An 18102-nucleotide genomic window follows, 5' to 3' on the forward strand; every position below is an offset into this window, starting at 1 on the left:
TACTGGGCTAGTGTAGCTCAACCTATCATTTTCAGGTAAAAAGCAAGGATTTGAAGCGGAGCGCATGGTGTGTATGCTTGACTTCACATCTTTTGAAAGCTGTCATCGAGGAATGATTTTATCATCCATTGTTTGATTTCTTGAAAAGATGTAACTGTAAATCATTTGAATTCTCTTAACTTTGGATATTATGAAATTTCTAAACTTTACTATCTTTGTCTAATTATGGAATTTGGGCCGTAGTGCCAATGTTGTAAAATCTCTAAACTCTGGGACTTGATTTGTAAATCCCCTTTTGGGGAACTCTCTTTTGGGTATTATCTATATTAAACAGAGATTGATTATTGAAATGGATTATTATTTATATTGAAAATCGAGGGCGTGACATTATCAATCTCAATCCTAATCTTATCTCTTTACGAATCTCATCCATCTATCACTGTTATCAAACGGGGCCCCAGGGTATTCATAATAGTCCCTAAAGCTCACCTTACTAGTCCCAAGAAACTAATAGTCCTAACCCATTTTGGGTTACCAAGGATTGGTAGTCCCTTGAGATTGATAGTCCAATCCCAATGTCTAATAAGTTTATCAAACGGGGCCTTAAATGCTACTGAAAATTTGTCAAGCCCTAGAATTAGTCAAGATGCCCTTAAGCTGGGCACCCAATTATCAAAATTAAACGAGATGCATATAACAATTTTCTTGACTGCACCAAAAAATCTCGGCAACTCTAAGGAAACAGACCATAGGTACCGACTATGGCCACCGACGGCCACGCGGGGCCTACTTTGGACCCCTCATAGATGATCCGAACCGTTCAATAATTTTAAAATAAAAAACCTAGTGGGCCCATAAAAAATAGCTCAATCCGGTATATGTAGATGCTCGATCAAAATTTCCATGTTTTCATTCCGATTCTGGATTCATGAAACAAATAGAAGATTGGATCGAGCACTTACACATATCGGATTGGGCTGATTTTTCATAGAACCACTCACTCTTTTATTTTAAAATTATTGAATAGCTCAGATCATCCGTGCAAGGTCCGAAGTGGGCCCCGCATGGCCGTCGGTGGCCATGGTCTGTTTCTGTAGAAGGGTCCAAAAAATCCAGCGACTAATCAATGACAGCCTTAATAATATTGTCAAGACTGTCGTAAATTAAGAGGAAAACGGCAAAACATGCGGATTCCGTCCTCCAATCCATCTGCTCTTGTTACTTCGAGGACCAGCCAGCAAGTACTAGGGAAAAAACTAGTCTATGAAATTTCCCAGGAAGAAACATGGAATCGGATCTCTTTAACTGTGCACCAGTAAACTTATTTATTTCCTCTGTAATGTGATCCAAAATTACATTTTATGTAGCCTTGAAGGGTAGAAATTATATTACAATCAGAGACAAGAAGATATACAGCCCTGTCTCTATATCAATAAGAGAGACTAAGCAATTACGCAATTTACATAACTCATTTAAAGGGGCGACAAAGATGAGGTACAAAATTTAGTTAAGAGCTATATCCTTGAAATCTTACAAACAACACTAGCAGAAGCTAAACTCCAGCTCCCTCGATCTTTTCTAGCACTTCCAACCTTGTTTTTCTTTTCCATCCTTTCATCGTGGCAACGAGATTGATCAACCCTATGATTTGAGTTTTTGTATATTCCTACAAGAAAAACAGATCCGCATGCCTTGATTATAAACAAACTATTCACGAGACAAGATTTTGTGTGCATTTACATATCTATATGCCCACCCATCTTACCGGATGTTTGCGTGCCCAATGCACATATTCAGTTTCAGGAAGATAGTAAGCCTGCACCATAAAGAGAGAAAACAGTGGTTAATTATCATGATATAGTGTTTAAGTTTGAAGAAAGGTAGCAAATGAGTGATGTGCTCCAGACAGAATGGACACTGCAATCAGTGACAGTTCCAGGAATGTTTAAAACTTAAGTTGCACAAGCTGGAGTATGTAAGAAAGGTAACATTTATCTACGTCTATTGCCTGTTTCCAACAAAATCACTACCTTAATCTTTCTCAAATCATAAGATTAAGGAGAATTTCAAGACATTAAATTATTCTTTCACCTGTTTAAAGAATGGAAATTTTTATTCTATACACACTTTCTTTGAGCAATAATTGAAAAGATTTATGGGTTCCCTTCGTTCAAATAAAGTTTTAGACTCATCTATGTCCAAATTAAGTTAATCATCAAAATTCTGATTGCGTTTGGGTGTTCAAAATTTGCAGTGGAGTGAGCTGGGTATTCAGCTTTTGAGTGAAACAGCTGAAATTAGCAGATATATTTGAGGCATATGCATACAAAACGAACTCAGGTATTCAATTGAATACCCAAGCCAAAGGGTGAAGTGTCATTTATTGCAATCAACTTATTTGGCTCTGGATTTCTACTCATTCCTTCAATATTTAAATCAACCGATAATCACAGCGCTTTTGCTTACCTTGATGAAAGTTTCAACTGTTTGAAATTTTGGTCTCACATTTAGGGAGATAAAATGGTGTAGGCCGTTTATCAAAACCTGAAAGGTAAACAAACAGTCTTCAAATGCATACCAAAAACTAAACTAAAGAAAAATTACATTATTTCATAACGAAAACCTGAAGATCTAATGACATAAGAGCTCGTCCCTCATCAGAACACCTCCTCACTCGCGATAGGCCTTCAATGAGAGTTTCACCAACAATTTCAAGTCCATATTCTAAGAGGAGGTCCTGAACCTGTGTTCAGAGAGGGGGGTGACGTCTAGCAGTTAGTCATGTTTTATTCAATCATATGAAGTTCAATTGGATAACCATTCCATCCTGCATCACAAATAATACCGATAACATATCTTGCTAGATTCATCACATGCAAGATTCACATCAACAGAGGAACCTATATGTTGTTTGATTGTCATGTGTGGCCAAGATCATTTCTTTCCAGTAGCACCCAAGAATTGCGAGAAAGAGAACAAATCCAGAAAGAAAAAGTTAAAGCACAAAAAGTTTGAATCATGGTTTTACATTACATCGGCAAAACATAATCGTATTAATTATTTTTTGCTCCAAAAAAGGAGGAAAAATCTGCCCGTTGCACACAACTCTCTAGATAGAATAGAACAAAAAGAGTGCAGATGGTTCAAGTTGATTAGAATGAGAAGTATAATTCAATGGATTAAAAAATATGCTAAAAGCTTATGGGCTTTAAGAAATTGCAAAAGACTCCAAACCAGCAAAGCTATGCTACAACACACTGATGAAGGAGAAGCAAGATCCCATCACATATCTCTCAGAGGAAACAAAAGCTAAACTTGGGTAGATTATATGGCACATCAATGGACAAGAGAAATTCAGCCACGTAATGATCAGAATGGATACATGAATACATAAACATATCCATAAATGTAAAGACACACACACAACGCAAGTGGGTGTAACACCATGTAAAAATTAGACAGCTACATAGCAAATGAGCTTTCTGACGATGTTTATAATACTAGTAGAGAATGTTACCTCCTTCTGAATTCCTCCATGAGCAAGCCTTGTCTTGTAGTGCTTAAATTCTCCCAGCAGCAAATCTACGTAACTATTAATAGAAGATTGAGGATGAGACAAACTTCCGCACACAGCAACATGAATTACAATATATAGTGTATTGTGGAGTATTTCTCATTTCAGATACTTTGAATCACAATGTTACTCAATAAAAGAGCATTTTGTACATCAGTAAAATATTGCTGCAGAGAGATTATGTAATAAAATAGCAAACTTCAGGGTTGGGAAGAAAAGGCAATATCTAGAGAATTACCCGTTGTGTTCTAGTCCAAGCTCTTTAACTTCCCATTTAGCGTTGGCAATGCGATCAACATACCTGCTAAAATTGCATAATAATCAAGTGTGCCCCAAGTGTTCCCAAAAAAATAATAATAATAATTTAAGGTTGCAATTCAATCAACCTGGATAGTGGATAAGTATGCATGCATGCCCAATTGTAATTAGCACGCTGGTGTTCCAAAACTCTTCTGGACAGGGGGCAGCTATGAAGCACCGACACCTCTAGAGGTCGAGGTATCCCCGTGTCTGGACACGCGTGGGACACATGTCTGACACGCCACATGGCGTGTCCAATAATTTAATTTTTGGAGGGGGGACACAGATGGGGACACGTATGGGACACGGAGAGGGCCACGTGGCGTGTCCAATTATTGATGATCTTATGACGGCATTTTGTAGATCCATTTTTTAGTTTCACAGTTAACTTCATACATGACGTTCCTTATCTAATATATCATATAAACTATCACAAAATGCATCAATCATAAAGAATCACTCGATGAGATTGGCTATTTTCAAAAATTAAAAAATATTTATATGTATATATATTATTAAATAATTAACTAAATATACACGTGACGTGTCCCCTACCGTGTCCGTATCTTCATTTTTTTTAAAATTCCCGTGTCTGTGTCCATGTCTGTGCATTATAGGGGGGCAGTAATTTATTATTCACATGTTTCCATGTTTATATTTGACAGATACCTCATGCTTTGACAGTTTAACAGATAACCTTTCTTTCTGAAATCAGTAAAACAAAAATCGTAAAAGGACGCATTGACCACCGCTTTATTTGAAATAGGGTCATTTAATCCTTCCTAAGAAATACATCTTGATATAAAACACTCAGCCCCGTAGAAATTACAATCTAAATACTAATTTCTTAAGGAAAATTACAATTCTTACATGCTTGATGATGAAAGAAGCTAGATGCTGAATACTAATAATGATGATAACAACACTCAAAACATCTACAACTCTTTACAGCTTCGTAGATCACTTTGAATGTCGAGATTATCTATTAATTCAAAAGGTTCAACAACTACTAAAAAATCTGAGGTCTGCTCCATCCATCAAAGTTGAAGGGTTTTCAACTCATCCTTGTCTTCATGCTACAGCTCTAATGTGATTCAAGTACTAGAGAACTTGGTAAAATTAACTAGACAATAACATACAAACGGTACATTACAAGGCCACAACACAACCAATGACATTGCAACTATGTGTCACGCCAACATTTAACCTAATAAGAGTTCTCTACCTGCTCAAAATAAAATGATATATGATCCTCTATTTGGTTCCTATCTTTGTAATTCACCTTTTGGATCGGTAAACAAGTCCAAGCGGGTGCCTTGGTTCAAGATTTTCTACTTCATATCAGTCAAAGCGAGTGCCTTGGTTCACGATTTCTTACTTCAAGATTTCTAATAGTGGTTTGTTTGGTTTAAGAATTTCAGGTTGATTTGCAAGTCGATGTAAGATAATATCAAGGTTCAGTCCATTGACACCCCCATACGATAAGAATTATTGAGAATGAAGAAATCGTAACAGAAGGTCAAACGAATTGCATCTTGTAAGAATAACATGTGAAAGGTGATACGCACTGATGAGGACAACACAAAATAATAAATTGCTAGATGAGGGTATTTTGGTAGTTGCAGAGACTCTAATAAGAGCTGCAAGGTTCATACAAGGATTGGTAGTTTGGTAGTTAAAGGGTCATCATGAATTTAGTGCTTGTATTAGAATTCATCTAGATGCATTAAACACATTTTAGTTGTTTGCATCTTATTGTTAGTAGGTTCAATGTATGCGTTTATATCTAGGTTCATTCATTATCTTGTTAAATGTGTTCATTGATTAAGTTCATGTCACTTAGACTTCTAGGACTTCAAAAGGCCATTGTTTAGCCTATAAGTATGGATGTATTCTTTCTTTCCAACAGAGAGTTGATTAACAAAGTGAGTTTTACACGACTGAGGCCATTGTAATTGGGGTTTGGGCTGCGGTCCTTCCTTGCAGAAACCGCCTAACCCTTGCAAGGGTGAAACACCTCTATCTTTCTTTCTCTTCTCCTTCTTTTGTTTCTCCTTCTTTGCGCACTTATCCAAGTAATATTCTTATTTCCCCACCTAAAACCACCACGATTCCAGTTGTAGGCAGCAATATCTAATTGTCCTAAAACCGTCCTACATCACGCACCTAAATCAAACCATATTAATCAATATCACTTCTTTACGTAGTAGAACACTAAAATAAAAATATAAACCCATTGTCGCAATCGGTATTGTTTCATACCCGTTAATATGAAGAAGTAATCTTGCAGTCGTTCTATGAATATGTTGAGTAAGATCTGGTACAGAATCCACCTGATAAAAAGGCAAATAACCTGTCTTCTGTCAGCTTTACTACAATCTAGGTTATTTGAGAGTATAATAACCAGGTCATGAAAACACATCATCCAAAAGAACAGACATTCTGATGGAAAATATCATACATCAAACTGAAAAGTAACTCAACAGCTTGACCGACGTAATTTGAACTCAGTACTGCATATTAGAAACCAATAACTAAGTAGGATTAGGAGAAAAGCAAGGCATCGCAAAGCCAATCTTTTCAGATGTCCAATAACCCTGGTGACTCTGGTCTCACTCTTCTTTAAGCATTACCAGTCATGAGGGGTACCTCAGCAATTTGGTTTAATCTAGTAAAATCCACGAACTATATGTTTTAGAGGGGATAATGTGGTAATAGACTCCTTTGCTATGGAATGGAAATCGGTCAATCTACCACCTGACTCAAAACTCATTGTGTGTCAGTGAGTTTTTTTTATAAGAGAAGGAAGAAATTCTCAAAGATTTGAATGAATGCCCCAGCCCCAAAACAGAAGGTTAGATATATTAGTTGATCCATCAGTTTGTCGTCAACAAACTTTTTGACTAATGAATCCACATCTCTTTTATTACAACCCCAGCCAATTATCAAAGAGCATGCTTTTGCCATTATTGCAGAGAACTCCCAGATTGTACAGAGAAGATAAATGGGAATCCCAAGTCCATACAAGTAACCAGCTCAGTCAAACATGCTTTTGCAAGAAGGGAAAAAATTAGCCATAAGGACGGTAAAATAGTTTTCATTTAGGGGAAGAACGCCATCAAAATAGTTTTCAGTGGAGGTCCTTCAACTTTTTGAGTTTTTTAGCCATAAGGCCAAAACATGTTTAGGCACTTTCATAGAATTTTAGGGTGCGCTTTTTCATTATAGGGTTTTAGTGGTTTAGGCACTTTCATAGGGTACCCTAGGGTTTTAGGCACTTTCATAGGCACATTTGTCCTTATGTTTGATTGCAAAAGGTGCTTGTCCTTGAGCTTAAAAAATGTAAATATGAGGGATTTTTGGCTCAGTCTCCCTTGCAAGAATTCCAACAATCCTTCATTAGTAAAAATGGTAAACAAAAGCTACCCGAGGTGCTTCTTTTCTTTTTAAGTTATTCTCTTCAAACAAACTAGCAAAGTACTGGCAGTTGGCCTAGTCTTCACATGAGCAAACTCCGGTTCAGAAAAAAATTAAAACTAATATATCGGTTGGTCTCTGCAAACCATACCAGTGCATTGGGAAATCGATCTATTATTTTGTTGTAACCAATTCGTATTCGAGCAGCCGCTTCATGAGCGGCATATCCTTCACACTGGTTTGTCTGGGTGTAACCGAATTGGTGCAATCCAGTTCAAACCAGTTTTTCTTCCATTTTTTAAAATCACACCATTGATCTGCATGGTTGTGTAGCTATTACAACTTAAACAGCACAGAAATGATCTACACTCACGATACAAAAAGCATGGTTTGCTATTGCCTAGATCACATACATGCAACCATGCATAAACAGTTGTCAAAATTGTCAAGAGTCGAATAGGTAGTAGCCTGGTAATAACACCCGTATAATGAAACAATTTGAGAAGGAAAACAATGTGTATATTGCGGTATTTAGAATCAATTGTATTGTTCCTGTGTCAGCCATCCTAAAGACCATCACTACTTCAGACAGGTTCACCAATACAAGCCACGATTGCGTTTGAGTGATTTTACTACAATACAAGCCACCAGACCAAACGTGAAATTTCCAAGAAGTCACAGGAAAGCATACCATATGTGCATAAAAATCTTCAACTACAGCTCCATTATTTTGCAGAAGCATCGACTGAAGATTAACTTTAGATCTATGCAATAATCGAGCAACAAGAGATATAGTGTCAGCACCCGCACATCTTTCCTGCAGCATAACATTACATCGTTAGTCTACATAGACAATCTAAAATGAATACTTGATCCCATAGAGAATCTTGCTTGTATCAAATAGTTGCATCTAAGCAAGAAACCATTACATAATCAAAAATTAAACATGACTTGGACAGAGATACGCCTTCACATTTCCTCATATTACAACATTAGTCTAGTGACAAGCAAGCATGGTCCTCTACCTTCGTGGTACTTCAGAGTTCAGAGTTCATACCCCAAACTTTGAAATAGGATAATTATTTGGTGACCAAAGCAGGAGGATAATAACTGCATATCGTTAAATCCACATGACTAACAGAGTACGAGTTTGTTTCAATTAGTGAACTGGTACTAATTTTTCTAGGTAAATTACTCTTTAGATGTACTTTCATTCCATTCAATGCTCTCTAAAACTTCTGTGCAATATACGTTTCTACCCAGAAAGAGCACTAAATGTATGTGACATGGATTTCTGTATGGAGGGCCATAAGACAATAATTGATTCCTGTAGGCCAGTTTACTATGGTTCTCTTTTGGAGAGGTGCAAGACTAGATCTCAGTCTTCAGGGAAAAATATCTCACCCAACATGCAACCATATAGACAAATACTGCAGACAGCACTATCCAATATAATGAATCCCTTGCCTTAAGATTAGTTGATAGAGTTGTTCTTTGATGTCTAGGAGATGCCTGACCATATGACAATTACTTACCAGATATTGGATATTGGATATGACAAATAGCAACTAGATATCATTCCCCCTTCTTTAATCAGCTATATGCCAAATTGCCAATCCTTTACTATAACAACAAAAAATGCACCCAGCATGCAACTATAATGACTTGAACCAAGCAATATACTTATACACAGATACTTGACTGCAGAGAGTTGGTAGAACATGTTCTATGATGTATAGGTGATAAGACATGCATACTGGAGTACTTGAAGAGCTGCATCCACTGAGGGCTAAAAACAAGAGAGGGCAGCACCTCAAGCTTACAAGGCCAAGGGATGATCCAAGAGTGGCACCTCAAGCTTAAGGAAGTTACACTCATTAGAGTGCTCCTTATCCAAATATAGTTAGTATCAACAGATTGAGAACCAACTGCATTGTGGGATCCAAGGAGTCAAGGACAACTAGGACATAGCTGAGGCCACAATTCCGAAAGTTGGTTAATAGCCTCCAAGCTTAGGCCAGGAATGTCATCAAAGACAACCCATAGTCCGGTGAGAAGAGTGAATTGAATCTTGACACATATCATGGGACTTAAAATTCTGAATTCCAAAAGTTACATGCATCCCATGCAAAGAAACTCCAGCACACAGTATCTTTACAAGCAGGCTTGACCGATTCCCCTTAAACTTGAGGTACAAGTACCAAATAGATAATCAACCAATCTATGGTATCAGAGCTTATTAAGACATCATCCTACACCACTCCATTTAGAACTTTGACTCATTGACATTTGCAGGTTTACACGCAGAAGGCTTTACTTTCGTTGATGAATAACCATCTTTTTGCACTAATCCAACTACCTCAATGCCGATAATTGTCTTCGCCCATATATCTGACACAAAATCTGTGCCCATTTCATATTTTGGTGCATTCGCCCCCTCATAGACAATACCTGACAACGTTACGTGATTAACATTACATGTGCAGTTTGAATTGTTTTTTTTCTTTTGGTTTTGATTATGATGAGATCATCGTTACAGTATATTAGTATAGAGGACTGGTGGAGCTCCAATGCAACACCCAAATCTTTGAATGGCTTGCACTTCCCACTAGGGTGCCTTAACTACATACGCATTGCAATTTCCAAGTCATGCTGTTGGACAAGAATGAAAGATCGGCTGACCCATCCTCATTAGTCATTCCACAGTCTATGCATATGTAATTCAGTACACAAGCCCTTAGCTTTAAGGCATCTCTTATTACCCCTACAGGGATAGGTGCAAGGTTGAAGTCCCTGCTGGGAACCCGTTGTGTTTGTATCTTACTTGTCCACATATTTTTGGATATTAGATTTCCATTTGTGATGATAAGAATTCAATGACTCTAGTTTTCTCACCTTTAAAAAAAGCATATCTATGAATTCTACTTCATATCTATTAAAGAGCCATCTGAGACTGTATGGCAACCACCAATTTATCTAGTTCATTCTTGTTCATGCTTAGGTCCAATATCGATTGACCTACCATTGTACTCACGTACCATCTGGTTTAGTGTTCACCTAAACAGTGATGTCTGTTGAGAATATAAATAATAAAGTTACCCCTCTCTCTACCAGCTTAAGCTTTCAGATGAGTTGGTAGTTAACAATCTAATATGGTATCAGAGCAGGCAATAGATCCTGCGTTCGAACCTCACTGCCTACCTAATGATTAACATTTTACACATGTTTAACCGTTATGGAGAAGAGTTTGGCTACACGTGAGGGGGCCAGTTGAGAATATAAATAATAAAGTTACCCCTCTTTCTAACAGCTTAAGCTTTTAGATGAGTTGGTGGTTAACAATCTATAATGACGTATGTATAACGTAGTAGGCTGAGAAAATTGAAGATAGATATAATATGGCATCACAAACAAAGCATAAAATCCTTTTCCTAATTACAAACACTTCTGGAATAATTATATGCAATGATGTCCTGTCCATCAGCATATTTTCACAGCAAATGCAACATAAAGCTCTGAGAAGTATAGAACCGTCGGTCCGTTGGACCGTTGGATTTGAAAAGCTAATGATAGGTGCTACTGATGCAACCAAATATCCAAATGGAATCAAAGATTCAAAAGAGAAGAGAGGGGATGAACCCCAAAGGTATTCCAATATGTAATCAAACGCTCCCAAATGAAAGACCAATTCACCTATTCATAGACTCAAGACTCTACCAACACTAAGGACACTAAAAAAGACACAAACGACCCTAAATTCTACTGCATCAGTGCAATGGGTGATTATGACCACGAAGGAAGCAAATGTCAAACTTTAATATGAGGATTCAAGTACAAGGATATTGTTTAGATTCCTTATTACGGTCCTTACAATTCTAGTGCAAGGCAATAATACTTCCTCTTGAGTAGGTATGCAAGTGACTTCCAGTTTACTGTAATCAGGACAACAAGTACATACAAGAAATAGCAAACAAATATCCAAGCATGTGCAATGGATGATTAAGACCACGAGGGAAGCAGATGTCAAACTGGAATATTACAGGATACATGTATAAGGATGTTGTGTATTTCCCCCTTCCTATGGTCCTTAAAGGAAGTTGCATCATCTTATAGATGGCGATGGAGTGCTGGGAAGATTCTGCACTCCGACAATTAACAGCCCACTCTAACTCAATATGCTAAAATAGGAAAAAGTTAACAGTTTGAAAGCATAGTTTTCGTAAGAAAGGAAAGGAGGATAGGGAGGGAATCATCATTTACAAGTAGTTCTCTCGACTATATCTTCATAATAAATCATGTCAGGTCAAGAATATCAAATCAAATCTCAGCATGTATCAGAGGTCGAAAATTTGGAACTAAATCATGCGTGAATGTTTTAGAGCAACAGAGACGTCAGTCATTAGGAGAACAGAAGATGGAAAATAAGTTGGCCACTACACGAACAAATAAATATACCTTGAGACCAAAAGATGTGGTAGGCAAGTAGCCAAAATTGGTGCTGCGTGGACTAGTAGGTGTCACATCCGTATGACTGAGGGAGGTATTCATTGACGTTGGTGAAGAGGAAGATAAAGAGACAGACTGGGGCTTTATCCATTGATCACAATCTTGGGCTATTCTGGATAATGTTGTCTTTAGCCGATCTGATGACCATATAACATGGAGAAACTTATAATCCCATCCCATTGGATATAAGAAAGGCTTAACCAAACAAATATAACAACCACATGCATCCAACATGGCAAGAATAAAGAAACAACAGTAGAAAATAAAGAAATAAGCCTTGAGAGAGAGAGAGATTTGCTAACGAATACTTACAACTAAGCGAGTCAGTCAAGCCTTTTCCACTTGAGAAGCTGTGATGCTGACCAAAGGCTTCAAAAACAAAATGGAAAAAAATCCCAAACAATTGGCAAATTCCCTATAAGAAAATAGACCGGGTCAGGTAGAAGTAAAGTGATACTGGCTGCATCATCCAAATTGGATCAATAACTAACAGACAGACAGGAAGATAAAAGAACACAGACAATAAAAAAAAAAGGGCCAGCAGGAATAAATTTACCCTAAAAAACTCAACATTGACTATCTCCAGCTTCTGCATAAGCCTTGCATATTTATCCATCAACCTGTAGTGAAACAACATTCAGCTCACTGCATCCATGGACATTTTTTAAAAGCTCAATCTCACAAACAAAGATATTTCACCTAAGAAGACAAAGTGATGATCCTGTTTGTGCTATCCCTTCTTCACCATTACTATGAGCTGAATAATTTCTTGAATGATTGGACTTGGAAATCCGACTTGGGAGTTGACTGTCTTCATCAATGAAGTCTGCATGAAGATCTTCATTTTCATCTTCAGAGACGGTAGTAGTTCCATTTCCATGAATAGCATCATTGTTTTTCGGCGGAAACGTGTAAGTGTGAAGATTCTCATTATGTATTCCATTAGGTTCTCCAGAGACTGGCCCTTTAGGTGAGAAGGAATCATTATGCTCTTTGGCACTTAGTTTCACCAAAAATGGGTTACCACTTTTAAGCCAATATGAAAATCCACTCTTCTTAGAGTCCGTTTCAACTAAATCTGCTGGCTCACTGGATCGTAGAACTCTTTTATTAGGAGAGTTACGGTCAGATGGAACAATCAGGGCTGCTCCATCACCGACAAGCCCTGCAAAACTTACAACTTGTATAGTTTCTGGTGGCAATTGTAACCAATTCTCCTTTTCCAAAACCATTTTTAGTGCCTGGAAAATAAGGGGTTAAGTTAGTCATTGTATGATTGCATTCAGACTAACTGCAATGCAATATAAAGAATACTATAACTGGTATAATTAATTAATAAGAAATGAGCTTCATGTTTCATTTCAAGGTAGGATGTTGTTTGTTTCTCTGATTACATTGTTCATAAGGCATAGCAAGTTTTAATCCTATCACTTGGAATCTTGGAGCCATGGTTAAATACTCCGTCTGTCCCAATTTTTAGTCCTTTTTGGGTGTCCATGCCATTTTTCAATTGATTATATCTTATAATCTAAAATGTTCTTAGGTGAATTTGAAAACTTTGCTTAATAGTACAAATCGAAAGCTATCAAACAAGATCCATATTATATATAAAAAGTATTGCCAATTGACAAATATAACCAATTTCAAATCCGGTCAGGATAGAACGAGGTCGAGGGACTAAAAATAGGGATGGAGGGAGTAATACCTAAATCTGTATTTTTTTTTCTCTTTTCTACAACCTACGTTTTCACTTTCTTTCATTCTCACTTACTTGTTATTTATGCATACAATCTTTAATCAACCTTCGCTGATAACGAGGTAATCTTTTTGGTTGCTTAACTGTGACTGAGAGATGTGCATTCCAAATAGACTTCAGTCCATATTTAGGATGAATCACATACATTATATTATCTCTTATTACGAGTAGTTATTAGAGTAACAATATGCACAGTTTTTTATTTGAGTGAATTTTTTTTAGAGTAATTGCTAATAGCATAATACAATGTATAAGGGATTATCAAAAGATGGAAGTGCAAAACAAGTTTAAAAGGTGATTGGTCTTCATACTGGGTCATGCTGTTAGATCAGCAATGTAATTGTGGCACAACAGTGCAATTTCAAAAGCCAACTGAGGCATCAGTGTACCCATAAGGTATCACCCTAAGTTCAAAACACATCTCATAATTGGTATAAGGCTACATAGGAAAACTGGAGAACGCTCATGATAATTCCTATCCTCTCTTTCTTCTTCTTTTCTTAGTTGAATTGAATGCCATCACTTTTCTCCTGCTCCAGCATCTTCCTTTGACACAAATCCTTACCTTATCAGCTTCTCTTGCACTGAACATGAGTTGTCTAGGATCTCTAGGTAAGCTGAATCATGTACTAAGGACAAAGGTGAATTCAAATATGATTCTAAATTTGATTCTCAGACAATAACTGCCAGTTGTTTCCACCAAATAAAAACATGTCATTGGTACAAACTCCCAACATAAACCAAGTCACCACTCACCAGAAACCAAAGTGCATTTGTTGATACAAGTATGTCAACATGCAAGGATAAGCAATTCAATGCGGAAAGAATTTTGCAGAACGTGGATCGATAGTGGAGCACCAATATTCTTTAAGCTCCAACAACCATTTTTAAAATCCATATAAATGGGAATAAGGCTGAAAATGGTTTGGATTAATGTCTAATATAGTCCTCTTGTATGTGGAACAAAAGAAGGGCACAAAAACGGAGTAATGCACAGGTCCTCAGCACTTAGCAGTACATTTTATAAGTATACAATGACACATTTCAGCAGCTTGCAGAAATCATAAAATATATAAGCCCCATATAGACATATTTGTGTATGTATACATCATACGCAAATGCAGAAATGTTCTCAATATAATGTTGGCCCAACAGAAATATTGTCTACTACAAATGAAGAAGAACCCAAAACAGAGGAAACAGAGGTTGAACAAAAAGCATTCTTGTTAAAGAGAACCAAATCGACAAACTCTCACTAGAATAGAAGAAAATTTTTCCAATAAACCAAACCGAGCCTCAAGTCCCAATCAATTGGGGTCGGCTACATGAATCCGTATTTTCCATTGAGCTCTGTCAAGGGCATCGTGTTCTGTAATATACAGTAAGCCTAGATCCTTGAGCACTACAGCTTCTAAGGTCAATTTCGGTCTACCTCTCTCCTTAGTGCTATCATCTATCGTAACCATATTACTCCTCCTAACTACTGCATCAACGGGTCTACGGTAAACATGACCAAACCACCTTAGTCTGAAGTCTCATCTTAGCTTCTAATGGTGCTACCCCTACCATTCCACGAATGTTTTTGTTTCTAATTCTATCTCGCAAAGTCTCACCACACATCCATATCAGCATTCTCATTTTGGCTACACTCATCTTATAACAAAATACATATGAAACACTGTAAGGACTTACATATATATTTTGCCGATGAAAAGCAGCAAAATAGTTTTCACAAATGGTTTTCACTTTCTGCCTGAACTCAACTGCTTCAGAACCACAAAAAGCTTCCCCAGCCAAGATGAAGATATTCAGATCTTCATAATTTCTCAAAAATTGATGAATGCTCGTTGAACAAACTGCAGCAGAGGAAAGCAACACTGATACGCGGCTTGTTGTTAGTTGCCAAAGATTCTTGCGACCTCTATGCAAGGTCTGTGAAACAAATACTGTAGCATCCTTCCTCAGCTGGAACCATGGGGATCCACTGCTTGAAGCATCACTCCCACCATTCCTTGACTCATCAATGGAATCGGGAGCTTTTGTACACATGGAACCATCAGTTTCAGTAGCATCAGCTGAAGAGGCGGTAGCTGTCATGTCCACTCTGTGCATAGATTCAGAGAGCGAGACATCATCTACATTTGGACTATAAGAACTTTCATTTGCTGAATCAAGATGCTGAATATCCCCAGGGATATCATCTTGCTTCTGCTTTATTTGTGGGGTGTGGCAAGATGAAACCTGTAATAAAAAGCCTGAGAAAAAATCTGATATATTGTGACATCAACCATCCAGAACTACATTTCAAACTATCAAACACTCAGCAAAACCCCAATAAAGCCCATCAATCACTAAGAAAGATGAAGTAAAGTGGGTAAAGAATGACTTCAACAGCACAAAGCTGAAAGCAACAGTACACGAGAAAAAAAAATCAAGAAATTCTATCAAAAAAGGGCCAATGCACCAATTAAGTAGTACATTACTTCTGTATCCAACCTTCTTTTGATTTTCACATACTTAATCTATTTACTTTAAGCAAGGGCCAAGGCCCCAAATGTGTCTTGCACATTCCATTCAGTCATAAAAATGCATGTCAAAACCATAATCTATTGACAGAAACAATCAAGAAAATACAAGACATCTAGGATATGTGTCACTGCGAATCTAAAACATGTTGGTGCATATCATTTCCCAGACATATGCACTCCGTAGGCTTCTAGTTAAGCCATATCCTTAGGCAAGTCCAACGCTATGTTATCTGGATAGCTCGGCTATGAGGAACGGGACAAGGACGTGGCAAATTACATACTCTTAAGTGTGGTACAAACGAATGCTTAGGATAGACTTGTATAGTTTACTCTATAGTAGTTTAAGGTATTTCAAGAGCAAGCGTCCCCAAAATAATCAAGACATCCAATAGAATATTACACCTACGTTCTTTCATCACATGTAAACTCGTTTAGGAGCATGATGGCTATTTTTTAAAGATCCCAGTAAGTCTGTTCAAACAGACTTTTCCCACACAGATCACGCACAAATCCATGTGTCGGGCCCACTTCGGGTCCTACACAAACGATCTGAGCCGTTCATTAAATGTAGAACATTTTTTCAAGGGCCCCCGCGAAATATCAGCTCAATCCGATACCTATAGGTGCTCGATTCAATCATCTAACTTTTCATTATCCTGAAATCCGAATGAAAAGTTAGATGATTAAATTGAGCACCTATAAATATCGGATTGAGCTAATTTTTTTTGTGGGGGGGGGGGGGGGCGGGAGGTGGCGGTCGGATCATTTATGTGGGACCCATAGTGGGCCCCACAACAAATCTATGCATTTTTGCTGTGTGTGTAGCATTACTCATCTTTAAAGTGACGAATACATATGAGAATATCAGACACCTGTGTGCAGGTATCGGAGGAGTATCAGTATCTGTACGGATCTCGAAGTATCCATGGTTCATAGCCCAACACCAATAAAGCCGATATTCTCTTCAATTTAAAAATTGCCAATTACTATTTTGTTATTACTTTTAAACAAAAGATGCCTGAAATTATGTGGCAGCCAAAAATTGGGCACCCCGACTGTATTGCCTTTTTTCTTAAGGCGTACACCCTAACTTTATTGCTAAGCCATTCTTCTTATCAATTCTAGACCAGTCACAAAACCTGAACTAGTAATCACAAACCTAGCAGAATCTTAAATTTTAGTTCTGAAGTTGGCATACCCAAGCAATAGAAACACTACCCTGGATGTAAGAACTGATCATTGGACATGCCATGTTTGCCAAATTAACATACAAACTCTTCTCTAACTGTCACGGCTTTCCAAGGGCATTAGAAACTGCAAGAGGCAATTCTAAACAGATACATTCGAATGATGACCAATGATTTAGGGAGAAACTTTCATACTTAGATAGTAGCCAAGGTTGCAACAACAAAATACAAGGGAAATATACAACATAAACAAACTAATTACTAGAAAAAGGTAATTTTCTACTTGAGTTTTTGAGTTGTTTTAGTTGTATTTTCTGCTGTTGGTGGTACCTTCCGAATGTTTTCATTCTCCAGTTCTGATTCTTTCCTGACTGGGGAAGGGTGATCTTTAATACAGTAAGTCAGTAAGTATTTTACCTTACAATCAGGCTGAAAACTCATTATTGCATAATATGAACTCAGCAACTTGAATACAACAGCTAGTGTTGTTAATAAACATTGCCTAAACTTTGATTCAGGTATCTGATGGCAGAGGTCACTGTAGGTAAGTCTGCAAATGGATGGTATTCAATAACTAAATCAAAACCAGCAAAGGTTTAAGCAAAACCAGAAAATGTAAGTACGACATGTAAATAATACCTACTACTTTGCATATTTGAAGTCTCCAGATCCTGCCAAATTAAGTAGTACTTTAGAGAAGATGTATTTGCTGAATACGTCAAAAAAACAAATGCTAGATAAAAACTGAACAGGAAGCACAGAACACGTGTTGTAACATATTTGTTTTTTCAGGGGATATATATATCCTAGGCAGAGAGAAAACTGAAGCACTAA

At 37.3% G+C, this 18102-nt stretch overlaps 1 protein-coding gene across 4 annotated transcripts in view; it reads right to left on the reverse strand.

The window, feature by feature from the left end:
- Nucleotides 1–1298: 1298 nt before the first annotated feature.
- LOC131314987 (uncharacterized) overlaps nucleotides 1299–18102 on the reverse strand; it is a 29466-nt gene continuing 12662 nt past the window's right edge. The window contains exons 11-25 of one of the 4 annotated variants that reach the window (XM_058344003.1): nucleotides 17908–17939; nucleotides 17686–17818; nucleotides 15246–15794; nucleotides 12497–13038; nucleotides 12354–12417; nucleotides 12110–12212; nucleotides 11747–11934; nucleotides 7983–8108; nucleotides 6137–6207; nucleotides 3813–3875; nucleotides 3518–3590; nucleotides 2624–2743; nucleotides 2467–2544; nucleotides 1766–1816; nucleotides 1299–1666 (exon numbers count right to left, since the gene is read on the reverse strand). In XM_058344003.1, coding sequence (XP_058199986.1) covers nucleotides 1553–1666; nucleotides 1766–1816; nucleotides 2467–2544; nucleotides 2624–2743; nucleotides 3518–3590; nucleotides 3813–3875; nucleotides 6137–6207; nucleotides 7983–8108; nucleotides 11747–11934; nucleotides 12110–12212; nucleotides 12354–12417; nucleotides 12497–13038; nucleotides 15246–15794; nucleotides 17686–17818; nucleotides 17908–17939 — 2307 coding nt within the window. In that variant the 3' untranslated portion in view covers nucleotides 1299–1552. Of the gene's footprint in view, nucleotides 1667–1765; nucleotides 1817–2466; nucleotides 2545–2623; nucleotides 2744–3517; nucleotides 3591–3812; nucleotides 3879–6136; nucleotides 6228–7982; nucleotides 8109–11746; nucleotides 11935–12109; nucleotides 12213–12353; nucleotides 12418–12496; nucleotides 13039–15245; nucleotides 15795–17685; nucleotides 17819–17907; nucleotides 17940–18102 lie in introns of those variants that run through there. The other 3 variants (XM_058344002.1, XR_009196557.1, XR_009196556.1) reach the window with 3 other exon arrangements.

This window comes from Rhododendron vialii, chromosome 13a (genome assembly GCF_030253575.1).
Source record: "Rhododendron vialii isolate Sample 1 chromosome 13a, ASM3025357v1".
Taxonomy (NCBI): Eukaryota; Viridiplantae; Streptophyta; class Magnoliopsida; order Ericales; family Ericaceae; genus Rhododendron; species Rhododendron vialii.